Raw genomic sequence first — 27,604 nt, 5'->3', positions numbered from 1 at the left:
AGGGTTCCAGTTTGACTGAAGACGTCAACACAAACGTACACAATGTTGTCTTTGTTCAAGTTGAACATTTACAGTAAAGTGAGAGCTGCTCGGTTAAATTACTTTGGCTTCTCTCAACTTCTCTTGATGTAGCAAAAGTATTTGAGTGTGTGTTGCGTCTGTGTTGTTTAGATGTAGACGAGTGTCTGACTGCTAATGGCGGTTGTGATCACACATGCCAGAACAGCGCGGGTTCCTTTCAGTGTTTCTGCCGCCGGGGTTACCGTCTGGACGAGGACCGGCAATCCTGCATCCGTGAGTATCAACATCAAAGAGAGTGGCCAAGTGGGAATCACACCGGAGACATGCCAACGGAAAACCTGGCAAACTGTTGTTGTCATACTGCAAAAACATCCTGTGTACAGAGTCGTTCAGTCTAGATTGTGAGTGTTAAGAGCAGGTTTAATGGAAAATAAGAATTGTGTAGACTTGGGGTGGATGCAGCTGTCCAAGTGTTCCGTCAGTGAAAAAGGACTATACCACTAACAGCCTTTTTAATTAGAGCTGGGTATGGAGCACTAGAAAATAAAGTTTTGGTGAAGTTGAATTACCTTTCGTGGAGAAAATGTTTCTAATGTGTGTCATAGAACTTTTCATAAAACTAAGGAAATGTCCTGTCTTTAATATCTGTCTTTTCTTAGTTGATATCTGACAGAAAACGGGGGTGCGGGATTTCAGTTTTTAGCACTTTAAAACCAGATATTCTTGTATCAAAGTAGCATTATGTTGATATTAGTCAACCTAAGTCAAATCAAGCTAATTCAATTCAACAACTTTATTAATCCCACAAGGGGCAATTATAAGAGCAGCTACAGACAACACACACATATGTAACATATGTAACATATGTAACAAGCCTACATATAGGCCTACACCCTAGAGAGTAGATAAATAATAATCAAAAAATAGATTTAACCATTTAAAAGTCGAATTGCAAAAGGGATAAAAGAATTAGAGTGGCGATTTAGTTTTAAAAGCAGCTAAGAAATGTGGTCATTTCTCTTTTTTTTAATTCTTTTTTCATACTTGCTTAACAAACTATCACACTTGTTGCAACAAAATTGTAAAGACAAGTCAGTCATCAAAATGGTGGATTTTTGTTCACGTTTTAAAAAAAGAGATTGATTTTAAGACAAAAAACTAAATGGTATACACTGTATTTTTATTGGTGTGTGTGTGTGTGTGTGTGTGTTTGTGTGTGTGTGTCTGTCTGTCTATCTCCCCGCAGCACTAGAAGATGCTATTGAGGCCCTGTCCAGCGGAGGTGCCATCGAGTTGCCTCTTATTCGACCCATGCTCACCTTGATGCCAGACTACAACCAACCCCTGGAGCGCTATGACGACTATGAAGACGATGACGGGGAGCTGAAGGCCGAGAGTAACCTGGCAGAGAAATTTGGTGAGTTTTTACCCCCCAAAACCATTAACCACTCTTTATCATTAAGAGGAACCTGGATCTGATTACCTGAGTTTGACTCCCGGGAGGTGAAGCTGTCCGACAGACTAATTTAATGCAGGCAGGAACAGACCACATGGTGGGGGTTAATTACTGTGCTTCATGCTCCCAGACTGTTGGTACGTACTGTAACACCACACAGCTCCTTTGGCAGGAATGCTGATGCTTATATGTCCTGGCAGCCCATTACAGGAAGTCAAAGGCTCTGTTTTGCGTCTTCCAAAACTTGAACTTACTTACTTTACTGAAGGTTGACAGGAAAAACGCCTGCAAAACAAATTTAGATCCATTATTTTTGGGACCTCATGAATATTCGACTGGGATCGAAACGTTGTCCATTCAAATACATTTGTGGTTTGGAGTCAGTGTGTTGGCGTTACTTTTTTCATCAATCCTGATTTCCAATAGCCTTGAGCCTACATGTGATGTGTGTACTGTATAGCTAACTACCCTCCTCCTAACTTTACTAAGACTTGTAATAATCTCTGTCAACCTTGACATATTCATCAATACAAAAAAAAGATTCTGCCCTAAAAAGTCAGAGGCAGGTACCAAACTTTGTGTTTGTGAGTGTCATATATGTCATGATTAGAGTTCACTGTGAACTGTCATGACTCAGCTAGATGTTGATGCTAAAGAGCAGAGTGGACTTGAGTCTCATTCATTACCCTGTTGTTTCCAGTGTGTTTGGACGACACTTTCGGCAACGACTGCAGTTTGACTTGTGACGACTGTTCTAATGGAGGAAAGTGTAATCCATGGAAAAATGGCTGTGACTGCCCCGACGGATGGACAGGCATCGTCTGCAACCAGAGTGAGGATTGGCTCAACATTTACAGACACTTTTGACACACAAACACATGTGCATACTGCCACTGCTGTATCAAATTATAAAGTCAGTCTTGACAGATTAGCAGTGATAGACCCTTTTATTTTTCAATCTCACAGCATGCCCCGGGGCATATTTTGGTAAAAACTGCTCCTTCCCCTGTAAGTGTAAAAATGGTGCCAGCTGTGATCCAGTCACTGGGAGCTGCCGCTGTCCGCCTGGGGTCAGTGGAGACTTGTGCCAGGATGGTGAGTTTTCCACCTTTGTCGCAGACAAAACCATTTGTTCCTTAATCTTCAGTGAAAACATTTCTTTCTCACCACAGGAAGTAGTTATTTGAAGTTGACTTTGAGTTGTTTCCTGTGTGCAGGCTGTCCCAAGGGCTATTATGGGAAGCAGTGCAATAAGAAGTGTAATTGTGCCAATAACGGGCGCTGCCACCGGACCTACGGAGCCTGTCTGTGTGATTCTGGACTCTACGGCCGCTTCTGCCACCTTCGTGAGTCCCACTGTTCCAACATTACCAGAGTCTCACCCTTGAACTCCCATATCAGGAACCCATGATTATTAAAGCATTGATTGACAGGCTCACTGTGACTTTTACCTGCATTGCAAGTATCCATATACAATAAAAAAAAAAAGCTTGTAAATACTCGTGTCGTGGCTAAAATTTTGATGTATCATTTCTTTCTGTGCACCATCCTGTTGTGAAATAATCTCCTCCTCCTCGTTTCTTCTTCTTTAGCTTGTCCTAAGTGGACCTTCGGCCCCGGCTGCTCTGAGGAGTGTCAGTGTGTCCAGCAGAACACTCTGATGTGTCACCGTCGCCATGGCACCTGTGTCTGTAAATCTGGTTACCAGGGCAACACCTGCAAGGAAGGTGAGCACTTGTACTATATCTATGATGAGCACACTGTGGCAATGCTCTGCTCATCAACAGACGTTACTTACGTTAACTATAGGTTGTAGGTGTTCTGCTCTAAGGTGTCATCACAATATATATTACAGATGACAGATTTTATTTGAACTTTTTAACTGTTTTTTTTAACTGAAATGAAGTATGTAGAAATGTTTGTACAACACAACAAAGAAACATCAACACAAGTCAAAGCCCCCATCCTTGATGCAACTGCAGACAAAGAAAACAGAAGGAAAAATAAAGGTTGCCAGAGTCGCGAATAAATGTCCATGTATGCCAACATATGCTTTGTCTCCAGAGTCGATACAGGCTGAAATATAGCCACGCTCAGAGGGGCGCATAAATCAAAGTGCACTGAATTGCAGTAAAGTCCATTTGCTTTCTGATATAATCAATAAAGGGAGTCAGAACCGTAACAAATGTACAGTATGAGTTAGTCAAGGATCTCCTCTTATAAAGATTCCGATTTGCTCATATTACAGTTGTCTTAACATGGTAAGTAAGTGCTTTGTCCTGTTCTGTCTCTAGAATGCAACCCAGGTACTTACGGAGCCGGCTGTGAGAAGAAGTGCGCCTGTACACCAGGCGTGTCATGTGATCATGTGACCGGAGAGTGCCAACGAAAATGCTCTCCTGGTCATCATGGAGAGAACTGTGATCAGGGTAGGTGGCCCTACAGAGGACATCATCTCATCATGCTTTAAGGCTTATTTGTTTTTTGACCTCCCATGTTGTGACAAGCCTCTCCTGTGTGTTCTGTGTCAGACTGTCCAGGAGGAAGGTTTGGAACAGGCTGCATACATCCATGTAACTGCACCGGCGCCCCATGTGACAAAGTGACCGGCCAATGCAAGTGTCCTGCGGGGACATCAGGAAAGCACTGTGAGAACTGTGAGTGCAGACAGATTTTATTTATTTTATGATTTATTTCTTTTATATAAATAACCACACTAATTTAACATAACAATCATACGAATGTGAATCTTTTTCACAGTGTGTCCGGAGGGTTCCTGGGGTCCAGGCTGCATAGAAACCTGCCCAGTTTGTGAGAATGGAGGCATGTGTGACAAACACAACGGGTCATGTAACTGTCCTCCAGGGTTCATGGGCAGATTCTGCCAGAACTGTGAGTATCAGCAGTGTGCATTTTTGGTTTCCACAGCAACATGCATTAAACAGTCAACGAGCTGAGGAGGATGGAGGCACTGTGGAATATGGAACTCACACAGTGGTGCAGTTTGGACAAGAAATAGAGCAACATGTCAGAAGACAGAGGAGCAGTTTCTTCTCCGAGGTCATTAGCTAAAATCCTTTAGCTGCCTGAAAACCACCTCAGACATAATTCACTGGGAAGAACGAATATAATTCCATTCAAACAACCGCTGGCTCTTAAAGCCTCATTTGACGGCTGAATCACAGAACCAAAGCTGTCATGGGAACTTGCTGTTCTCTCATGCAATCTGGTGAAGTCTGTTCTGGTAGATTAGTCTTGATGGTTTAGATTTCATTTTTTTTTCTTGTGCAGCATGCCCGAGTGGACGTTTCGGTCAAGGATGCCAAATGAAGTGTGTGTGCGAGAACAATGCACGCTGTGATCCGGTGAGTGGGCGGTGTACCTGCGCTCCTGGCTGGACTGGACACAACTGCAGGAAAGGTAACAGTGCTGGAAAACACTAGCATAACCTAACATAAGCTTCTAACGCTGAAGAGAATTATGTAAGAACACTTATCGTATATATCTGACAGTAAAAGTAAAAGTCCCTTTTTATGTCTGACACTCAAATGTGATGTTTCTGTTGCAGCCTGTGATGCAGGGCACTGGGGGGCAGACTGTGCAGGAACATGTGACTGTAGAAACGGAGATGGTAGCTGTGACGCTGCGACAGGCCAGTGCAACTGTGAGGCTGGTTACACTGGAACACACTGCCACCAGAGTATGTAGTTATGTGTTAAAGCATTTAAAGACCACAGTGTTCAATATGTTATGATATAAAGTTAATATGTGTAAAATTAGTTTTTATGATCATAGCACGTTTTAAGTTTGTGTTTGCATAAAAATTACTATATAGTTTTTGCACACCAGAATGTCTTATTGAAAAGAACACTATGGATCACTTGTGCTCACTTTTTTATCTTTCAGCCTGAGGGCTGAAATGTTAATAAAATGAGCGGGAAAAAACTGGTAGAGCATTTGTGTTGCTTTCAGCCCACTCTGCACAGTTTTATTCTTTTTTTGTTTTGTTCTTGGTGCTACAACCAGATGGTGCCAAAGTCACAATTTCAAACTCTACACACAGTTATTTCAGTTTTGAAAGAAGTCGTAGAAGTGTGTTATTTTACAACCATCCTTTAGAAAACATGACATACATACATATCACTAGTCTGTAAATCTAAGTTTTGTATGTGTGTATATTTCCTCAGAGTGCCCATCAGGTATGTTTGGTCTCGGTTGTCGCCATCGATGTCAGTGTGAGAACAAGGCGTTGTGCGACCATGTGAGCGGAGCTTGTACCTGCCAAGTGGGATGGACTGGAACCTTCTGTGAAAAGCGTAAGAGAAGCTCCTTCACATCACAAATGCAAATTCACCCACTGAATAATGTATACATGATAGTAATAGGTAATTCTTTACATCTGTGCGTGTGTTTCAGCGTGTCCTCAGGGTTTCTACGGACTGGACTGCCAGGAGAAATGTTTGTGTCTAAACGGAGGGAGCTGTGACCACGTCAGCGGAGTTTGTTTCTGTCCTGCTGGCTGGATCGGTCCGTTCTGCAACATGAGTGAGTGACAGGTGCACTTCAGAAAGTTATCAGGTTAATAGTTGCTGGCATCACTCCAGTGTTATGAAAGATGGTTGGTATCAGGACATTTGTGTAGCAGCATCGAAGCACAGAGATCATCTTTGTAACGCTGACTCACAGTGGAACAAAAACACGCTTGGTTTCAGAGTTATTTGGGAAAACCCAGCCCAGTCACACATGAGAAAGCACCTACTTGATGTTCCCCATGCTATGGCCTGTATCACTTACCAGACACTGGAATTTCCACTTTTGATCAGCAAAGTTCATCAAGAGGTAATGATATTGTTGGTCCCTCTCCTGGCAGCATGCCCGACTGGTTTCTATGGGGAAGGATGTAACCAAAGCTGTAGCTGCCGTAACGATGGCATCTGCCACCCGGCCAGCGGGCTGTGTGTGTGCACGCCGGGCTGGACCGGACCCAACTGCACAGAAGGTGAGTGAACATAACACAGAGCAAAGTAATCATCTATATGACAGGTAGATAAAGGCGTCACAAGATGGTTTTGTCCATGCATTTTTCTACCAGAATGCCCTGCAGGGTTTTATGGAGCAGACTGTCGGCACCGCTGCTTGTGTCAGAATGGAGCCACCTGTAACAAGACCAACGGAAAATGTACATGTGCCAGTGGATGGATGGGCACAGCCTGTGAACAGGGTAAGACTCAGAGGTGCTGTGAGTGAGAGTCTCCGTATGTGTGACCACAAAACCACCTTCAGATTAATAATTTTAAGAAAAATTCTTATTTACTACAACTTGGGGCTTATTCTTGTACATTTTGCTGTCATTTATAATAATATATTCAGATCTGGGAACACTGACATTGATACAAAGAATGAAAGAACTGATGGCAAAGAATGACAGGGCAAGAAACATATGATTAGACAGGTTGATCAGAAAGGCCAATAGTTTTATTATATTTTTTAAACACACATTGTCACTTCCAAATAAGTTTTGGCTAACATGGGAGTTTGGTTAAAACGTGTATGATTGTCTTACTGCAGTTGGTTCTTTCCTTGTCAGACTTGTTTTTTGGAAACAGTGCCAGATATTATGATTTTTGACTATACAGTTAAATCAATCACACATTTCTCTCTAAACTCTCACTTTGACATGCTCGTAGGGCTGGACGATAAACAGAATTTGGCGAATTACAAACATCTTTTACCGACCTAAACTTATTCCTATCACAATTTTCAATAAACATCAGTAGCTACCACAACTAATGACATCTAACCAGAAGTTCAACGAACCAGTCAGCCAACGGACCGGCATCTTTAACTCATTATACTGGAATTAAGCAGGAAAAATACCAGAATTAAGCCAAAATCAGAAAACTTAATACACGCACTGAGGTATAAACATTTATCGTTATGAGGAGAATCTAATCATTCACCTTGCATCTTGATTTACACTTTAGGTTGTTTGGCCCAGCTCTAAAAACTTCTGAACTGAATTCAGCCTCATCTTGCAAAGCCATAATGATGTTGGCCAGTCTGGACAGAAATGCTGAAGAATAACATTACCTGAACCCTGAAGTAAACATTTAAACCACTTGCCTGTGGTTGTTTTACTGTGCTCAGGAAATCGATCTGCTGCCTTAGCTCATTTGTTTTTGCCTACAGTCTGGTTATTTGCTGGCAGAGTTTGTTTCTGCACCAAGTCTGCTCTGTAAAAGTCTCTGTCGACCCAGCAATGACATTACTGCTCGTTCTCCCTCTGAGCTCCACATCACATACTATCCTCCCTCTGTGCCTGTTACAACCTTTCCCTGTCGAGCCGTGCCAGGCCCAGCCCCCTCCTCATGCTCAGGAAACCTCTAATCCTGTCCCTGGAATGTCTTTACCCTCTAAACTCTGTGACTACTACCTCTGATTGCCAACTACATACTTTGTCCAACTATAAATTATTGAAAAAAGAAAAGAAAAGAAAAACATGTTGCAGCCCTCAGCAGAAATATAACAATGCATGTTTCCCTGTCGGAAATAGTTCACATCATGGTGTGTCTGTTTTCTTTCTCTTGTCTTGTCTCGTGTGTGTTTCTGCTCGTGCGTGCTGCTGTATGTTTACACAGAGTGTGTGGCGGGCAGGTTCGGGGCGGACTGCCAGCAGCAGTGTGAATGTGAGAACGGCGGCCAGTGTGACAGACAGACCGGACAGTGCAGCTGCAGCGCCGGCTGGATCGGAGAGCGCTGCGAGAAAGGTGAGCCAGTGAGTCTCTACTGCACAACTGAAGCAAAACCGAACCAACAGAAACGTTGACCTCATGGGAAGTGCTGCACTTTGGAAACTGTTAGACTGGCAATATTGTGTATTTTTGTTAATCATAACGTCTAATTTGCACCTTCTCTGCTTAGCATGTGAACCAGGCCTGTATGGTGCCGGCTGTGAGGAGAGATGTCAGTGTGTGCACGGGGCATCATGTCACCACGTCACTGGAGAATGTCAGTGTCCACCAGGGTGGAGAGGAAAGCTCTGTGACAAAGGTACAAGCCTGCGGTTAAAGACACTGTGGTGCTCTTGCAACCCCTGCTGGACGGAGTTTGTCCCGTTGTTTGATAATGAACTTTTTAAGTTTGTTACAAACTCTGGGATTTATTACAGTGTTCAGGATGGTGTTCAGATTGTGAAGGCCTTTGAGGCAAATTTACAATGTTGGGCTTCATTTGTCAGGGATCTCTTACATTTTTTTATTAAGGAAAACATTACAAAACCCCATACACAATTTTCAGTTAAAATTACAGACAGGTTACAGGTTAGCTCACTTGGTGGCTAACCAGTCTGGCGCACATATATAGAGGTTTACTCCTCGACGCAGCGGCCGTGGGTTTGACTCCGACCTGTGGCCCTTTGCTGCATGTCATTCCCCTTCTCTCTCCCCTTTCATGTCTTCATCTGTCCTGTGGAATTAAAGGCCTAAAATGCCCCAAAAAATAATCTCTTAAAAAAAAAAAAAATTACAGACTGGTCACCAGAGATAGGGATAAAAGGGAAATGTGCAGAATGAAGTTTCTTTCCAAGTTATAACTATAAACATCTCTATATTGTTTCCACTTTGTTTCAGCATGTTTGCCGGGCATGTACGGCACGGGTTGCATGCAGCGCTGCGGCTGTTCTCAGGGCACGTCCTGCCATCACGTCTCTGGAGACTGCGGCTGTCCTCCTGGATTCACGGGAAACGGCTGTGAGCAGAGTGAGTGCTGCAGGACCAGCTTCTGCCTCCAGTCCATTTAGAAAATGAAGACGCTTTGTTTTGTTTTGCTTTTAAAACACATTGAATGACACATTTATGATGCATCAGAAAGCAAGAACATCTCTAACTGTACATGTGAACCTCTCCCTCTATCAGCTTGTGTTCCAGGAACATTTGGACAGAACTGTAACCAGGTCTGCCAGTGCTCAGAGACAAACCAGCTCTGCCACCCGGTGTCTGGATCATGTTACTGCGCTCCAGGTTTCCGTGGCCCCAAATGTGACCAAAGTACGTAAGAAGGCATATTCATACCTCCTTAGACATATATTACATTCCACTGAAGTAAAAGCCTTGTAAAAGTACTCATTCTCTGCCGTTTCAATTAAATGTTCAGTTTGTGGAGAGGGTCGTTATGGTCCAAACTGTAAAAGCGAGTGCCAGTGTGAAAACGGAGGGAGGTGCATTCCTTCCACTGGAGCCTGTGAATGTCCAGCAGGATTTATAGGAGCACGCTGCAACATCAGTGAGTCCATCTGAAACTGCGCTGGTGACATTGTGTGAATGAATAAGTAATAAATGACAGTATGGGATGACAAGTATCTGGTGTGTGTGTCTCGATGTTGACAGCGTGCCCAGCTGGGCGTTACGGAGTCGACTGTGCTCGGGTGACGCTGTGTGGAGATGGAGCCCAGAATGACCCAATCACCGGTCGCTGTGAGTGCGTCCCTGGACGAAGAGGAGAGGACTGTGCACACGGTGAGTTCCTAGTACTGTTGATACAATTTGAAGTGCTGCAAAAACCTGCGCCTGAATATTCTATTTTACACACAAAGCCACCTGCCCCACCATCAATGTGTGCTTAGCGGTGAAAGCTTTTGCCTCCCATACAGCGGAACACTGGTTCGATTCCTCTTTTTGTGACCAGTTGGCATGTTTTTTCTTGTTCAATAATTTAGACAGTGAACAAAAATCAACTAAATATGAAGCAGAATGTTTTCTGCAGTTTAATATGAGAGTGTGTTTTCTGCCTCAGGCTGCCCGCCAGGCTGGTTTGGGGCGGACTGTGTCCAACGCTGTAACTGCAGTAATGGCGGAGTGTGTGACTCTGCGACCGGCAATTGTACTTGCGGTCTGGGCTGGACTGGTTCACACTGCAATAAAGGTGACACACACTTTTATTTATGTTGTTTGTTAATGCAGTCGCGCTGATTGTTGTAACCTGCTTCTGATCATTACCGCATACATGATCTGCTGTAGAATGCAAAATGTAAACCTAGTGTTACAGTAAGTCATGAGGTTGATTTTGCTTCTTCTTTTTGACTTGTCTTCCTGTTTTATTCGTCTGTCTCCCAGAATGTCCTGTGGGCAGATTTGGTGCCAACTGCCAGCTGAAATGTAACTGTCAAAATAACGGCACTTGTGACAGAGTGACAGGGACGTGTCAGTGTGTTCCAGGCTACTATGGACATCTGTGTGAACACGGTGAGAACTGAACAGATAAACGCACACAGAGTGAGTGTCTTAAAGGATGAAACCCATTAATTAACAAAAACATGAACTGATTCTAATAACAAGTTTCGTCTGTGTCCCTAAAACGTGAGGTATATTATTCCTCTTTGCCATAGAGCTCCATTGTTGTTACAAACTATTAAAAACACATCAATGAGCCACACCATTACACTAAGTGACATTTCCCTTTTATTAGAATGAAAATGGGCGCTGTAGTTTATTTTGAGTCAATCCCACATTCACCGTCATGCTGCTGGAGATGCTCACTAAATCACCAAATGTCTATTAATCCACGACTGAAAATAGGCCTCAACAAATGGAGTAAATACTCCTGTTTGAGTAGCGTTTAAAAACTACAGTGCCCAGCTGTTTTGGAAAATGATCTAGCCTTTTTAATGAAAATATACATTTGTGATGTTGCATGTTACATTGTCAGTAGGAAGAAATAGGCTTGGGGATAAGGGCAAAACCTATTTAGATCAAAACCTGTTTTGATCTTTTCATGGCATTTGTTGACAATAGTAGAACTATAGAATACCCCCAGTCTTATCCTTTTAAATAATGAAATATCATTGTGATACACAAATACACAAGAAGGCAAGGCAAGGCAAGGCAGCTTTATTTGTATAGCACATTTCAGCAACAGGGCAATTCAAAGTGCTTTACATAAAACATTAAAGAGCAGTTAGAAAACAATTTAGGTCAAAAAACCAGTAATGATCTCCCAGTGTGACTGTAATAGGGTTCATATTGGCAACTGTCTTGAAAAATGTTATTCTATTTGGAATATAATGGCGTAGAAGTATACAGTAACATAAAATAGAAATACTCAAGTAAAGTAAAAGTACAGTACTTACTTTCCACCACTCTTCGATACCCAGCCGTCTCAAAAGAGCAAACAGGAAAACTAAAACTTTCCCTCTTGAGGGGTCAAAGTTAAACCCTGGGGTTTATATTCATTCATCCATCCAGTGAGGACATTTTAAATCATAAAGGTTGGCTTTAAGTCTCTTGACAACCCTCGTCCTCAGCCTGTCCTCCTGGTCTGCACGGCCCGCTGTGCCAGCTGCAGTGCGACTGCACGAACGGAGCTTCCTGTCACCCAGCGTCGGGCCAGTGCATCTGCCCTCCAGGATACCACGGAGCTCGCTGTCACAGAGGTCAGCCAAATCACTGCTGATTACCACAATATAATAACAGGATTACTGGCATTTCTTGCCCTAATGTTTTTCCTCTCTCAGTGTGTGAACAGGGTACCTACGGTCATGGCTGTGCCAAGCTGTGTGACTGTGAGGACGACGCTCCGTGTGATCCTGGGACAGGAAGATGCCTCTGCTCCTCAGGGAAGACTGGACTCAGATGTGACATCGGTAATCTTTTAGCCTTTTTCTGACTTTAAGAATGTGCGTCCAGTGATATGCAGACCAGTGTGTCCAGCATATTTATGTAAGAGTTGCTTGTTAAGAGTGAGGCTTCTTGGTTTTCTAAATTGGGCAGTTTATGCCCAGGGGGTTGAAGGAGCAATTAAACTTTAAGCCATCGTTGTAAAGTCTATTTTACATTATAGTTTAGGGGGGAAAAAATGGAAATTTAGTTTAAGGATGGATGTGTTAAAGTGCTCATATTATGCTAATTTTCAGGTTCATAATTGTATTTAGAGGTTATATCAGAATAGATTTACATGGTTTAATTTTCAAAAGACATATTTTTGTTGTACTGCACATTGCTGCAGCTCCTCTTTTCACCCTTGTGTTGAGCTCTCTGTTTTAGCTACAGAGTGAGACATCACACTTCTATTCATACCTGTCAAGTTTTGGATTTGAAAATAAGGGAAATTTTCCGGCGCCCACTGCGAGCAGTCCCACCACCCCAACCAAGCTCCAGTATCTCTTACATTTTAAGACAGGTGTACAAGAAAGCTAAAATCACCACTTGATGCAGAATGCTGAAAACATTTACAATTTATAACATTGCTTGTGATATTTACATTTACATTTTATTTTCATTCCACACAGCTTTTCTTTTACAGTTTTTCTTTTAATTTCACATAACTTTTCTTTACTCTTTTAGTGAGTAATTGTACAAATTTGTTGCAGACTTTGCAACAAATGTTGTTTTGGAAAGAGTGTATTAGTGGGCGGGGCCAGAGTGGTTCACGTTACATGAGAGTAGAGCGCAAACAGTTCTAATCTAGTTGTCTAATGTCCTCCTATTCTTTGTAACAATCTTTCGTACCATGCTAAACACCCTTTCTCAACTTGCATTGCTATGGGGACTTCAGAAGTTTTGGCAGCGCAACGTCTCTGTTGTAGCGTCCATCATCTGTCTCTGTTTTTTTTTTCTTTTTTTTCCCCTGCGTTGTCACTCATCATCTGACCTCACACACTAACCTCACGACAACTGCCACCTACAGTACCTGTAGTAGGCTACTGCAGGTGGCAGTTGTCGCGAGGCTAGTGACAGAGCTCAGATTGGGAATGTTTTTTTGTTTTTGTTTACTCCGCTCGGGTCTGGGGTATTATTATTTTTTAATAACGCAGGTTAAAATACGGGAGATTTACGGGAAAATACTAATACGGGAGGACGGCGGGAAAGAAGGGGAAAATACGGGACTTTCCCGGCCAAAACGGGATACTTGACAGGTATGCTTCTATTCCATCTTTGTTGGGAGTCGCACATGCGCAGTAGCTAGGTAAGGACTACTAGCCAGTCAGAAGCAGAGTGTGAGGTCGTGCCACGCTAGCAGCTAGGCGAGCATTATAACGTGTGTTACAAAGTGACGCACGTTCGTTACGGAAGTAAAGGCTGGACTACAACAGAGCTGTTTGGAGCAGTTTGTGAACAGTGTTTTCTGTTGGAGATGGTAAGTCCCTTTGGGGTGGACTTTGGGCTTTTTCACTTTGTAAACCTATAACGTGCACAACAAAAATATATACTGTATAACACAAAGAAAAGGGAAGCCAAAAGGCATAATATAAGCACTTTAAGGTAAACCTCAGGTTGACTTTGAAATTAGTCAGTTAGGTCGGCCACACACTGGCTGCATCGCGTGAGCGTGTCAGCTGCGTGGCGTGTCTGTTTGTATTATTTCGGATCCCATGTTAACAGGTTAGAGCTTTCACACTGCCTGTGTGACACGTACGTCTCAGGCGCCTGCATATTAGAAATAGAACCGATGCCTATTTTTCATGCGACACGCAAGCGTGTTGGAAGCGTTTCCAGGCAAAATAGAATAGGAAAATATGTTTATATGTCATTTTGACACAAATACATATTAATAAATGACATGTTGATATTTGAAAGTCTCTAGGTTTTGACATAAATACAGATATAAATATAATTTAAAGAAATAATAAATGATTATTGATTTTCAAATATTGCACCTGTCAAGACAGAACGAAATATTCTGTAGCTTATTATGCAGTCAATACTGCCGACGTTGTCTTTGCTGTAATTAAATCAGTATATATTTATGTTTAACATGAAGTATACTACTGCTTGAGTGCAGTAAATCAATGGGAAACATACAGTACATGTGTACAGACAAGGCTAGCAGCAGCAGCGCCGTGTCAGACACGTTTCTGGTATGTAAAGACATAGAAAAATCCACGCAGCTGACACGCAACAGAAATGTCACGCTCACGCCACGCAGCCAGTGTGTGGCCGGCCTTATCCATTAAAAAAAGTTTGAAAAAACAGGTTCAAAGATATAATTTGCTGCTTTGGGTTAAGATGAAAGATTGTTTTTGCTAAAGTACAATATTGTTTTTGCTAAAGTACAACATTTAGAAAAGTTGCATGTATGTTTTGTCATTGGTTATTGATATACCTCTTACACATTTCTGTATCCACTAGTTAATATTTTATTGTGTAAAAACAATTTAAAAATGTTTTTGTAAATTTAGTGTCTTGGTCACATGACTAATCAATGGACTGTGTATAAATGAAACAAACGACAACCTCTGGCACGACACTGATAAAGGCAATTTAGCCAAAAACATTTGGTGCGATGAATCATCTATCCTTCAGCATGCAGAAGGTGGTGACTTGCCCACCATTTTACAGGAATAGTTTGACATTTTGGGAAATCCATTTTTTTTTTTTTTTTAATCAGAGCTAGATGAGAAGATCAGTACCAGTCACAGTGGTATTAATCTTCTCATCTCTCTGCGAGGAAGCGGATATGCATATTTCACAAAACATCAAATTATTGTTTTCAAAGTACATTGATCTCTGTGTAGTTTTATCAAACTGTGTGTAATTGTGTTTTGTGTCAGACTGCAGAGCGAATCGTTACGGGCCAGACTGTGCAGAGACCTGCGAGTGTGACAACGGGTCGCAGTGTGACCGACGCAACGGCCGCTGTGCCTGCCTGCACAGCTGGATCGGACTCTCTTGTCAAGAAGGTACAGTGATGACAAACGGACACACGTGCATCCCTGCTGTGTGAACAGTTATCTCAATTCATTATTACATCCAGGTGGACGGCAGGTGACAGGCTTTGCAGACTCTTGAGTCGGACCAGAAGTGACATTTCAGCTGACTTTGTGAAATAAGAGAAAACAACTAGTAAAGTGCTGACAGCGTTCGGTTCCTGCAGAGACTGCACTTTCTCTTTGGTGTCATCTTTGTTCTGATCAAATATGAATGTGTGTTTGTGCTGAGGTGGACTCACAGCTCTTTGTGTGTTTCCTCAGGTGGAGCTCCGCACCTCACCTACGGCAGCAGCAGAGCAGACTCGCAGCGCGAGAACTCGTTATAGCACCGCCATCTAACTGGAAGACTCGACTGGGACAGATCAGCCACGTTTTACTGACGTGACTCAAGTGAGTGAAAGCTTGTGACAGGAAGTTGTAGCAGGCAGCTGGAAGACCTTCATGGAAATAGACTCTCCAATGAGAACTGCCGTTTCATGTTTGGACCTGAGTTGGATGTTACTTTTTTTTTGTGTGTGCCAAAGTGTCCTTTGAACTGTCAGGCTGACCTTGTAGGCCACAGTTGTACTTTGTGATTTCCTTGCGGTCAAAGGGAAACGACAAACATTGTAGTCTTTAGGATTAAAATCGCTCCCGGAAGAGATTGTGGTTGCATTCACTGCACTTTTGGTATTTTGTGGTTAATATTTTGTCCTCGAAATAGCTTTTGCAGGTACTGTGTATAAAATTGTCTAATTTTGCTGGATATGATGGAATCTCTGCCGCTCACTTTTTGAAACCACATTTCATAATTTGCCAGTACTATGAAGCGGTTTTTCAATCTATACAATATGAAGTACTAACCTCAGTCCGATGGTGCTCTATTGTACAGTGCAACAAAGACTATAATGATCTTTAGACCTTACATGGCCTTGTTGAATACTCGATTCTGATTGGTCAGAGCTCATACCGCAGATCACAAAGGGAGAGAGGGGGCGAGAGGGCGGAATAACATGGTGATCGCTAACTGCGCTAATGGCAACAGTGCAAAAAAAGTTAGCTCCATGTTTAGTTAAATCACCGTGGCGACCTGGCTTCTGCCGGAGAGCGGTGCTCATCAGCGGTAAAGTTAACAATCCGGATCGGGACGAAGGCGTTATTAGCGGGTAACCTCAGTATGAGTAACAGTGTAATACGCTGTGTAATAAGCGGGATAAGGCTGATTCAAGACCCGTCTGAGTCCTACATCACTCTGTCAGGGTTCTAATTCGCAATAATGAACGGCTCACTCTACATTATCCCTTACATATCACAGCAAAGCACATTCCTGTTGACTAAATATGCCTTAATAGACAGCTGAAATTGTACAGTTCATTATGAGTCACTAAAGATTACACATTCATGTGTGCCTTCTTTAAGGTTTAGAGTATAGGCTATATAAAAGGTTTCTTTTGAATTGTGTATAATTTTCTTTGAATTGTGTATAAATTGCTTCATATTTATATTTCTCACAGTTGTATACAATTGAATATACCGCAACTTTAAAATGCATTCTTTGTTTTCCACTGGATAAGAGACTTTGCAGCTCTGCCAAATCTACAGTCCAATACACAACCAAAAATTATATTTCACACTTGAATGCCAATAAAGACTGACACATTTGGTTTGTTTACCATTCTTATTTATCATTATTTCATTTTCATTGAAGATCTAAGCTGTACATCCTGTCTAAATTCAGATTCAAGCACAGTGCAGATAGCAACGCCTGCAAAGAAAATGAATAAAGGAAAAGAGAAAAGGCAGAGGTGATCACAACCAGAAATATAGTATATACAAAGGTCAAACTATGTACAGGAGATACCAGGCTCTCACTACATCTTCTTTAGAGTGAAGTCAGTCCACCATTGCATTCACTTCAGAGCATTCCTCAAAAAATGCATTACAGTAGTACACAAAGAAATTGCTTCATTTTTGTCTCTCAAAATCAATACAATACTGACAGGAAAAATGCAGCATGATGGGAAAAAATAAAAAGTTATTTTGATTTTTTCTACTGCATTAAAGGCTAAAACAAAAATATATTCTCTGTATCACCTAGAACCTTCTGTAAAATAAGCTCTATCCATCTCTGGGTCTGGTTTCTTTTCTGAACTAGTCATTACAATGTTAGAACAGCAAATATGAAGAAACTAGGACCTCTTAAAGCATGAATTTCTCCTTAACAGGCGAGGGCACCAGGTAACTACACTACAGCCTTGAAACAGAGTTTATTTCTACAATGTGCAGAAACCTTTCAACACCACAAGATCTTTGTTGGGCTGGTCAGCACGATGTGAAATAACACTGATGGTTAAAATTTAAAGGGCAAGTTTGACATTTTGTAAAATGTGATTATCCCTTCCTTTGCCGAGAGTTAGATGAGAAAATTGATAACGTCTGTGTGCTAATTATGAAGCTACTGCCAGCAGCTGGCTAACTTAGCTAAGCATGAAGACTGGGAACGTGGAAACGGCTAGCCTGGCTCTGTACAAAAGTAACACAGTCCACCTACCAGCATCTGAAGCTCTCTAAGACTTTATATCTTGTGTGTTTAACCTGCACAAATACGTCAATTTGCAGTTATATGGGCGAAATGAACAGGTCTTGTGTCAAAGTCTGTCCCCCCTCAAATAATGTTTCTCTACCATACAAACTGTTTTTTGGATGAATGAAACAACATGTTAATTAGTTAGCTTTAGAGGAGCAGTAGGTAGATCAGGTCAGGCTATTTGTTTCCCCCTTCCCGTCTTCATGCTAAGCTAAGTTTGCCTGCTGCCGGCGGTCACGCTACTTCATATCGAGCAGTCAATCGTTTTTATTTCAACTCTCAGTAAGAAAGAAAATAAGCGTATTTCCCAAAATGTCGAACGTTAAGTCTCAAACTTCCTCCCCACTCCCTGCAGATGACAATATTAAGACACAGGAACTCCACAGACTAAATTAACTAAATGTTCTTTGCTTTTCTTTTTTTCTTCTCTTCTTCTGAGAAAACACTGAGACACAGCAAATCAAACGTATACAGGGATCAACTAATACAACAGTCTAAAGCAAGGGGTTAGTTTAGTTGCCTCCCCATACACGCACACACAAAAACATCAACAGCAGAGACAAAAAAATCCCTTTGCTTCTGTTAAATATCACGTAAGAGGAGTAACGAAGCAGACCTCAGCCGCACAAATCCCGCACAGTCGTTCGTTTCTTTTGATTATCATTCACACTAATATGACAGTTTTCTTAATACATACTGGTTTATTTTTCTGCTAAGAATCAATAGTTTATTAGCCATTAGTAAAGATTTGTTACCTACACGTTAGTAAGCGGAGTAGCATCGCCTTGCTTGTCCCGTATAGGTACCGTAGGCTGGGTGAAGAGGCTCCATGCTTTGAGGATGTATCACATGCTATCCACTTGTGCTTTAAATCACAGTAAGAGAGCACCCAAAGGAGAAAGAATGATATAGGGCTGCAGTAATATTTCTGACACGTCTCAGGTTGTATTGTTGCCTGAAACAAACCTTACTGATCCTAAAGCAAGTAGCTGTACTTATGCATTCTGTATATGAAGGACATATTATTTGTTAACTAGTATAACAGCGTGGTCAAGTAAAGATATATATATGGAGTAAAGTCCATACCATAGATAGATACCAAGCTGGACAACACATGCGCCAAGATGAGTTCTATAATCTTGCAGGAAGTGAGAGTGAAACACTTGGATGTGTCGTCAAAGAGAGATGAAGGAGAAGATCTTTGGCTCAAGCCACGCTAAAATGCAACTGGTCCTGCCCAGTGTCCACACATGGAAGAAAGACGGACGTGTAAATACAACCTCCAGACCATGTGCACGCGCCCACACGACTAAAACCACCTGCTCTGTTCCCTGAGCTGCTGCCACCCACGGATTAGCTGGACACAGCGCCTTCTCCTTGCAGCTAATGACACTTCCACCAGTCAGCGTTCCAGTATTTACTGGGGACATGAGACCAGTCGGCCAAAAGGGACAGCTGTCTAACTGCTCGTCTACGCCAAAGCCCACAGCGCAGTCTGATGCAACTGTAAATAAGGCAAAAATACTTGAACAACCTTTGATCAAGGAAAAGTTTCCATGAGATGTGGAGCCAGCACTGATATGACCACTTCCTGCACAGTAAATCCTCAGCCTGAAAACAGACAGAAGAGGCTGGGTGACACAGTGAAGTACGACACTGCATTAGACTTAACGCAGCGGCATTTCTGACCGTTAGGGATGAATAAGTAGCTAATCTCTTCAGTGGCAGACGAGTTGCCCTGACACATCGGCCTACGCTCCTGACTCGTCGTAACAGACGGTTCACTGGTCAGGACGGAGGAGGAGCCTCATTCCCCCTCATCTTGGCCGCCACCGCCACGCTTACGACAGCAGGAGGGTCGAAGCATCAGGCTGGTCAAACGTACTGCCAGTGAAGACACAAAGGGAGGATGAGGAGGAGAGGGAATTATCAGGAGGAGATATGACTCTATAGTGCAATGGCTGTGAGATAATACTATCGTAATACCATCCTCTCCCCTCCTTAGAACTACCCTCCAACACCTATACTGACAATACTAAAGTGCTGATTGTTAAAACCCACGAGAAGGCTCGTACACTGACAATGTCGACAACACAAACAAATGGTCTTCTCAGAGAAACCTTGACGGACTCGTACAGTACACAGGTGTTTGTAAACAGAACATCCAAGGACCAAATGCATGGCTATGGTACATGTGCAACAGAGTAGTTCTCATATATTCGTACAGTATGAACTTAATCTTCCTTTTAGTTGCATTCAGTTTTAGAAAAAAAAGCAAAAAAGAAAGAAATCTGGCTGTCAAGCAAGCGTGTGCTTATTTTTTTTTTTTAAAGGTATTTTTTTTAATACATTTTTAAAATACGTTCAGCTGAATTGAATGTATAACTGATTTAAGTATGAGCGCATATCCCTAACCTCTCTTCCACTTTTGTCTTTCTTCCTTTCCTTTCCTGTGGAGGTGACTGTATTTTTTTCCCCCTTTCCTTATCTCATCCCTGTAACTCTAAATGAGGTGCCCTGGGTGGCCTTGGTGTGGCCAGACTCATGCGCCAGGGTCTCACTTAGTAAAAGCTCAAGCAAACAGAGGATCAGGCAAAGGTGGGGCTCTGCGGCTGCAGCCCGGGTGCAGCCCTGCCGGGCAGGGCCGTGCTGCGCGTTAGGAGCGGTAGTCCTTTTTACTGTACGGCTTGTTCCCCAGGATGCTGTCCACCTCGTGTGTGATGGATGATGACAACTTTGGAAGAACCTGCAACAGGAGAGAGACACACATGGTGAATATGTTCTCTTCACTAACATTTACAGTCAGTGGTTTTAGGTCATTGTTTAAAATACTAAATGATCAGAAATTGTCTGCAGTTGCACATCATAGCCTCTAGATAGCGCTGGAGGGTGACTTGAGTTTTTTTCTAGTTGGCACCAATGTTGTGCTATCCAGTCTGCAACTGCAATACAGCAACCAAATAACTTGGGAGATTATTAGACAGTTTTATAGCTTATCTGCGGCTTATTTAATTTTTTGTATATAAATATTGTGGGTCGTTTTAAAATACATTAACTTATTGACTTAACAACTTGAGTTTGTTTTTGGATCTTCTTTTACTTACATCCAGCGCTGATTTGTGAGTGTAAATTATTACACGTTATACAGTGAAGGAAGAAGTATTCAGATAGCAATAAGGACAAAAAATACTCCATTACAGGTAAAAATCCTCTCTTTGAAATTTAACTTCAATGACTAACTTTAGTATTTAACTAAATACTAAAATACTAACAAAATTAGTAAGTCATTTTAAATGGACATTTTTTATTTTTTTAAAGATGAAGGACCATGTCCCTATTTCAGGGTCTGTGATATAACATTCCCAGTAAAAGGGAAACTGCAGAGCCCTCGGGAAATGTGAGCTCAGCATTTCAAAACCGAAATATCAAATGTGCTTAGGGAGAGGAGACACACGTGGGAGGATGCACAAAGCATCAGAATATAAAGGGGTAAGAATGCTCTTTGCTGCTGCAGGCCAGACATAATGTACGGAGAGAAGCCCCCCCCCCCCCTTTGAAAACCCCATTAAAAGAGTGCATCTTATCAGGAGAGAAAGAAGTGGCTGTAAGCTAGTCTCCAATCCCCCTGGCAAATGATACGCCGCTGACCTTATTAACTCGGTACAGTAAAGCACCCAAGCGTGCAGCAGCAAACTGCCCAAGAGGTCCAGCTGTACCCAGGAGACGAATCTGTTGTTACGAAACGTAAGGCACGAATATGGGCCTGATAAAACAGGTCAGGTCACGTTTTCACAAATTAGAACAACAAACGCGTGTACAAACACTAATTTTGTGGCCTCACCTGTATTGCTCCTATGTTCTCCATCAGCTGGTCGGTGTTGGACGCCCCTAAAAGGACAGAGCTCACTCCCTCGTTCCGTAGGCACCACGCTGCAGGAGACCAGTAAATAACAATGACACCCCCAACCTTGGCTATAGACACACGCACAAACGCACGCACACAGACGCATCGCACGCAAACACATTTCCACAACAACACTTCACAAACATACACCAGGTTGATAAAAAAAGAAAGCTACCGCAACATTTCCTGTCCACAAAAACTTAATTTTACAAAAATAATATAAGCTATAGCTGGCCACAAACTCTGCACTTACAACCCACTAAATGCAAAATGATACTGTCGGTAGATGGCTGAAAGGAAGCAACTAACTATGTTATACATGTTATATATATATTATGTCTTAAGTTAAGTGGTAACTTTAGATGTGAAACTTTTTTAAATAACTCAAATACCAGAGCTTTCTTTCTCTTAAATTTGAAATCTGTTTACATCACTGCGTGGAACTCACTGAAATGGTTTTTATGTAGCTAACTTGAAACTTTCTGTGGCACTTAAAAACTGAGTCAGCAACCTGCCATAACTGAATGAATAACACATGGCAGCAACACAGAATTTTAAAATGATGGTCTGCTTAATAAACTCAGTTTCTGCAGTGATATTAATCCAGCATATCAGTGCAGCATCCCTGTGTGAAATAAATGTAGAGGAGCAAAAACTACAATATTTCTCTCTGATGAAAATTAAGTGGCGTAGAAGTACAAAGAAGAATAAAATAGAAATACTAAAGTACAAGTACCTAAAAATTGCCCTTCAGTACAATACTTGAGTGAATGCCTAAATCCCAATACTGCACTCTGGTAATAATATGAAGAAAACACACTTTGTTATCTCTAGCAAACTGACTCAAAAAAACTCATCTGTTTGGTGTGGTATTATAATTGTGAGCTGTGTTATGCAATACAACTGCACGGAATTGAGGAAAATACGCTTGTAAGCAGATTACAGCATAAAGGGACGAAGAATTTAGCTGTAAGAATAGGGTGGTAATAATTCTATGCAAATCTTTGACCAACTTGAAAATATGGCCATACATGAATACAGTTGAATGTCTGGAGTGACGCAAGTGTAGACCTTCCCTGAGGCCACTGAGAAACCAAAATCATCTATTAACTCTATTTTCACAACCACCACCTGAATTTACCACCTGCTCCAGCAGCAGCAGCAGCAGCAGCAGCAGGCCTCCGTCCATCAGTGTTATATAGTTTTTATTCAATACTGAAGTGCCACAGTGATGTAGAGGACTACATGATGGACATAAATCTCCTGTGCTGCCTTCAGGAGTGCTGTCAGGATTTATGGTAATGGGAGAGATCAGGGTGTCCACTAATGGGCCGTGAAACCTAATCTATGACACTGCATTACGGCGAGGTTGAAAAATCTGCCGCTGTCGGCGCTGAGATAGGAGCGGCAGTCCTAGATTTACTCGCCTGCGACGCTAACGTCTGACGCTTTAACAGCCCTCGCAGGAGCGTACGTCTTCGGGGGTTTGCACATTCTTACTTTCCTGCCCGGCAGTGAATCGATATCGGTCACTCGCTGGATTTATGTCTGGGATTCTATTTGAATGCAGACGCTGGGAACTGTTACATGTTAACACCACAGGCCTGCATACACAAATATGTACTGTAAACATGTTTGCATTACTTATGATAATATTTACATCACTGTCTTAATGTATCCAAGGGACGGTGCCAGATCCTTCTTTGGAAGGCGATACTGTATATTCTATTAATGCTAATGCCTATTGGTCCCTGAGAGACAATGAGACCCGTTCTATATGAGTTAATGTCCCTATTTACCTGGATTTCCTCTATATTCTACTCTCTTTTCCTCATTAACCTCTTTTGAAAAAAAGACAGTAGTTACAGCACACACAAAGACGGGACAACACACCACACCAACAGTCAAACCAGACAGCTGCCAGAGCGGTGTTGACCTCGGCCCGTCCGAGGCAGAGGGACGGACAGACAGACAGAAAGAGAGAGAGCGGCAGAGTGTATCTGCGTACCGATGGCGAGTTGGGGCAGTGTGCAGCCCAGCCGCTCCGCGATTGCCTGCAGCTCTTTCAACTTCGCCTGCTGACGCCGGCCCTCCTCGCTCAAGATCTTGTCCTTCAACCACTGGTAACCCTGTCGAAAACACAGCACACCTGCTCGAAAACACAGCCCTGCTCACACGCCGCTGCGCCGCAGCTCCTGTGTCACCAGGGCCTGTTTTTAAACATGTGACTCTGTCTCCTGCGGTCTACATCTCAGCCAGGGAACATAGCTACAGCTACCCTTACTGAAATGCTGAATTGTGTGTTCATTATTATTATTATTCTAAAGTTACAAACAGAGACAGAACTTTCTCTATTTAAATTGACTATTGCTGTTTTTACTGACATATCCGTTTGTGCTCAGTTAAGTCAAAACACTAATCTTTATATTAGTATCAAGCATCAGGAGTTATACCATAATGCCAAATAGTAACAGATTATAAACCAGTAAGAATAATCAAAGAGCCAAAATACCACAAACATCCACAGACAACACTGAACCAGACAGCAAGCAGCACATTCCACACAAGTCACCACAAGTACTGCACAACACCAAAATGGAGAGCTACTTTCCTCTCTGATTGACGGTCACTGACACACGAACCACAGACACACAACATGCCACTCCACTACAAGGACACAGTGTTGCTTAAGTCAGGCGTTAGCTTCTGTGTAATGCAGGGGCGGAGTCGTCTCTGACTCAAAACTTATTTTGTTCAAATTCTTGATCTCAAAATTGCGTTTTACCATTTTGCATTATAACAAGTTAATGTCACATTAAAGTGAAATATTCCACTGGGTTTGTGAGTGTTTACTGAATTAAATCATTAAAACTGGTTCTCCTCAAAATGTTCAGTTATTATGGCTGTTTTGATCCCTCATGCTTAGAGGAAAACAAAAGTCTTGCCGAACAAAAGTTTCCTACAACAACATATCGAATTTCTTCATGATTCATAATTATTTAGTTCAATAATATATATATATATATATATATATATTTTTTTTTTAAATATGTACACATGCTGTGCTGCTACTGTGTGTATACATGTATTGTGTGTTTTGTGTGCACTAAAATGCATTAAGCTGACACCAGCTGGCAAACAGTGTCGAACAGCACCGCTGAAGAGTTGCACAGTGCATGGCATCAACCATGGCAGTGAAAACACAGATATGTGAGCTGTGCACAGAATTAAAGAACCTGAAAGACACAATACACACAATAAACAAACAAACAAACCAGCAACCAATAGGGAGGCAAGGAACGGTGACACTAGCACAGATGACCAGAGCGGGATAAAGACAGAAAACAGCGAGCGCAGTTTGTCTACCTTCAGAGAGGCCCGGGAGTATGGAGGAACCCTGCCGTCGTATTTCCCTGAGATGATCCCACACGCCAGTGGTGACCACGTCATGGCCCCTACACCTGGGAGCAAAAGATGTGATCATTATAACGCCATCACTTTCTCAGAGTTGAAGTCCTTATTTTGTCTTTGAAAAAACTAAACACTAGGTCCTTGCTGCACAAGTTTCAAATCTTGGAACTCTGAAATACTTTCTGTTCTAATTTGCATTTAAAACTTTGATTTGTTTCTCCAGAATTTGTGTCCAATATTATTGCAGTCACCCAACTTCTGTCGTCCTACTGTAAATCCATCACGACTTACCTATCTTATGGAAGAGCTCAGGTAGCTGCACTTCCACCTTCTCTCTCTGGAACATGTGGTACTCGGCCTGCTCGCAGATGGGAGGAATCTGGTTGAATTGTCGTGCCACAGAGTACGCTTCCTAAAGGAAAACATGGAAGTAACAAAAAAGTAGGCTCATACACAGTACAGTACTGCATATATATTATAAAGAACATCAATGGACATCAGGAACAGAAAGGATACAGCAAGGTCAGAAATAAATTCAAATCTTTGTGGTGGAAGAAAAAAACTCCTTTAGCTATGTTGGAAATTAGTATTGACCCTGTGTATCCCTACACAGATACTCCAAGTCTCACCATTATTTCCATCGGGCTCCAGCGGGATGTTCCCCAGTACATGGCCATGCCTTGGTTTATCACATGGGTCATTGCTCGAACCGTTTCTTCAAGTAAAAATACACAAAAAGGTCAATAACATCATTAATGCTGGAGTCACACACAGTTGTGTTTACAGACAAGTGTTTTCTCTGCCGTTTTTTATTCTCTATAAAACAAAGCAATGTACTGAATGTGTATCTGAGTGGTTCTGTATGATTATAAGAGATTTTATTGGTATAATTTGCATTTATGGATTCAGGAGAGAAGTGGGAAAGCTGATTATGTTAATCAGAATGGTGAGTGATTCACTCAGATGAGGGTGACATCTATTCATAACAAGGCACACTTGGATGACATTAATGTAAAAATCCACAAGAAATTGATTTGACTTGCAACATGCTACAGGGGAACATAAGAAGAGCCCATTAAAATGAATAAGAGATGACAGGCACAAGTTCAAATATTTAATCACGGACAAAGCGTTTCACAAGGTTGACAGATTGGACTACAGCTCATGTATTTAAAGCATGGAGGGTTAAAAACATGTTTGGTTCTATAATTTTTTTTTAAATAAGTCTGAGATTAGTGTTTTCCATTAATGTGCTGACTAAATGTTACACAGATTAATCTCATGTTATTTTGTCAACCCTCAATAATCCTCAATCCATCTATTCTCTGTGCTGTGCGGTTTTTGAAAACCAAATCAGCCCTATCATCTAGTGGGCGCTAGGCTTAAGAGGGTTTCTCTGTAAAGTGAGAGAACAGCAGCTTACCACCTCTTCACCCTGCACACTGCCCTTTAGCTCCTGCCACAATAAAACACACCAGATGGTCCAACTACTGCAATTTTGAAGACATAGACTCAAAGCTGTCCCTGTGAACTATGTGCAATCTTTAAAGGGCAGATGAGCAAAAGAATTGCCTCGACGTTTACTTCAAAAACACCAGCTACTTCTGACTAACAAGACACTAAAGTAATGTGAAAGCGTCGAAGCTAGTGAAGCATTACACTGAAGGCAGGAAGATGACCTCTGACCGAACTCTGTAACCCAAAGTGGAACTCCTAGGGAGCAGATGCATACTGTGTGACCAGCTGAGCCCACACACAGTTAGCGCTCTGCCATTTAAAAAGGTCTCCAGCATCACTATCTATCCTCATTTTGAGTGTGGAGCTGCAAGCACCAGGACAACATGCAGCTTTTAAAAATAGATATTTTAGTTACAAGACGTTTGTATATCTATAGCTTTGCGTTACAGTAGTCATAGAGACAGAAAAGAGGGGCTTTTTTTAAGTGCAAAATGACAAAACACGAAAACACATAGTTAAGTGGGTGAGAGAGAAAGAAAAAAATATGTGATTTTTCAAAAGCAATAAAGGAGAGAGACAATACAATAATTACCTTCCATAGGTGTATTAGGGTCTGGTCTGTTCGCAAAAACCACATCCACATAGTCTAACTGCAGTCTTTCTAGAGAGGCTTTTAAACCTAGAAAAATGCACCACAGTTAGTCCAGTAATAGTGAATCTTTTGTGCTACATGATTATGCTCTTCATAAAAACTCAAAATATATACTGCAAAATAAATAAAGCAGACTCTTCTCTCAAACTATTTATTGTACCCAAAGGTTTTCTTGGTAACCCCCAGAGTGTCTCAATTAAAAAAAAACGAATAGCAGCACTGATTCCCTTAAGCCAAAGCATCTAATTAGGAACTATTGTGTTGTTGCAGTGTCAGTATTTAATCCAGTAACCTGCGGTGCTGCTACTTACCTTCTATAATGTGTTTTCGGGATAAACCTCTTTCAGTCTCCGCTCTACAGAAAAAAAACAAAAAATACACTTGACGTTATAAACTACTTGAAATATGACTGGACCTGCCCCCTCCGCTGTGAT

At 41.9% G+C, this 27,604-nt stretch overlaps 2 protein-coding genes across 12 annotated transcripts in view; one reads left to right on the top strand and one right to left on the bottom strand.

Moving 5' to 3' along the window:
• megf6b (multiple EGF-like-domains 6b) overlaps nt 1–16,820 on the top strand; it is a 69,392-nt gene extending 52,572 nt beyond the window's left edge. For all 5 annotated transcript variants that reach the window (XM_039799148.1, XM_039799147.1, XM_039799146.1 and 2 more), the window contains 27 exons: nt 172–294; nt 1,268–1,438; nt 2,178–2,309; nt 2,444–2,572; nt 2,695–2,823; nt 3,070–3,204; nt 3,772–3,906; nt 4,009–4,134; nt 4,238–4,369; nt 4,769–4,897; nt 5,046–5,177; nt 5,665–5,793; nt 5,894–6,022; nt 6,348–6,476; nt 6,570–6,698; nt 8,116–8,244; nt 8,399–8,527; nt 9,106–9,234; nt 9,391–9,522; nt 9,629–9,757; nt 9,862–9,990; nt 10,268–10,396; nt 10,588–10,716; nt 11,775–11,903; nt 11,985–12,113; nt 15,021–15,149; nt 15,441–16,820. In XM_039799148.1, coding sequence (XP_039655082.1) covers nt 172–294; nt 1,268–1,438; nt 2,178–2,309; nt 2,444–2,572; nt 2,695–2,823; nt 3,070–3,204; nt 3,772–3,906; nt 4,009–4,134; nt 4,238–4,369; nt 4,769–4,897; nt 5,046–5,177; nt 5,665–5,793; nt 5,894–6,022; nt 6,348–6,476; nt 6,570–6,698; nt 8,116–8,244; nt 8,399–8,527; nt 9,106–9,234; nt 9,391–9,522; nt 9,629–9,757; nt 9,862–9,990; nt 10,268–10,396; nt 10,588–10,716; nt 11,775–11,903; nt 11,985–12,113; nt 15,021–15,149; nt 15,441–15,505 — 3,476 coding nt within the window. In that variant the 3' untranslated portion in view covers nt 15,506–16,820. The remainder of the gene's footprint in view (nt 1–171; nt 295–1,267; nt 1,439–2,177; nt 2,310–2,443; nt 2,573–2,694; nt 2,824–3,069; nt 3,205–3,771; nt 3,907–4,008; nt 4,135–4,237; nt 4,370–4,768; nt 4,898–5,045; nt 5,178–5,664; nt 5,794–5,893; nt 6,023–6,347; nt 6,477–6,569; nt 6,699–8,115; nt 8,245–8,398; nt 8,528–9,105; nt 9,235–9,390; nt 9,523–9,628; nt 9,758–9,861; nt 9,991–10,267; nt 10,397–10,587; nt 10,717–11,774; nt 11,904–11,984; nt 12,114–15,020; nt 15,150–15,440) is intronic.
• A 2-nt stretch (nt 16,821–16,822) lies between these two features.
• Nucleotides 16,823–27,604, bottom strand: part of kcnab2a (potassium voltage-gated channel, shaker-related subfamily, beta member 2 a) — a 100,528-nt gene continuing 89,746 nt past the window's right edge. For all 7 annotated transcript variants that reach the window (XM_039799153.1, XM_039799155.1, XM_039799152.1 and 4 more), the window contains 8 exons: nt 27,482–27,525; nt 27,111–27,197; nt 25,690–25,775; nt 25,352–25,472; nt 25,016–25,110; nt 23,658–23,778; nt 21,587–21,675; nt 16,823–20,491 (listed from right to left, as the gene is read on the bottom strand). In XM_039799153.1, coding sequence (XP_039655087.1) covers nt 20,402–20,491; nt 21,587–21,675; nt 23,658–23,778; nt 25,016–25,110; nt 25,352–25,472; nt 25,690–25,775; nt 27,111–27,197; nt 27,482–27,525 — 733 coding nt within the window. In that variant the 3' untranslated portion in view covers nt 16,823–20,401. The remainder of the gene's footprint in view (nt 20,492–21,586; nt 21,676–23,657; nt 23,779–25,015; nt 25,111–25,351; nt 25,473–25,689; nt 25,776–27,110; nt 27,198–27,481; nt 27,526–27,604) is intronic.

Source organism: Perca fluviatilis, chromosome 4 (genome assembly GCF_010015445.1).
Source record: "Perca fluviatilis chromosome 4, GENO_Pfluv_1.0, whole genome shotgun sequence".
Classification (NCBI taxonomy): domain Eukaryota; kingdom Metazoa; phylum Chordata; class Actinopteri; order Perciformes; family Percidae; genus Perca; species Perca fluviatilis.
Note: the sequence above shows the minus strand (reverse complement) of the source record. Positions and strands in the feature narration are given on the sequence as shown.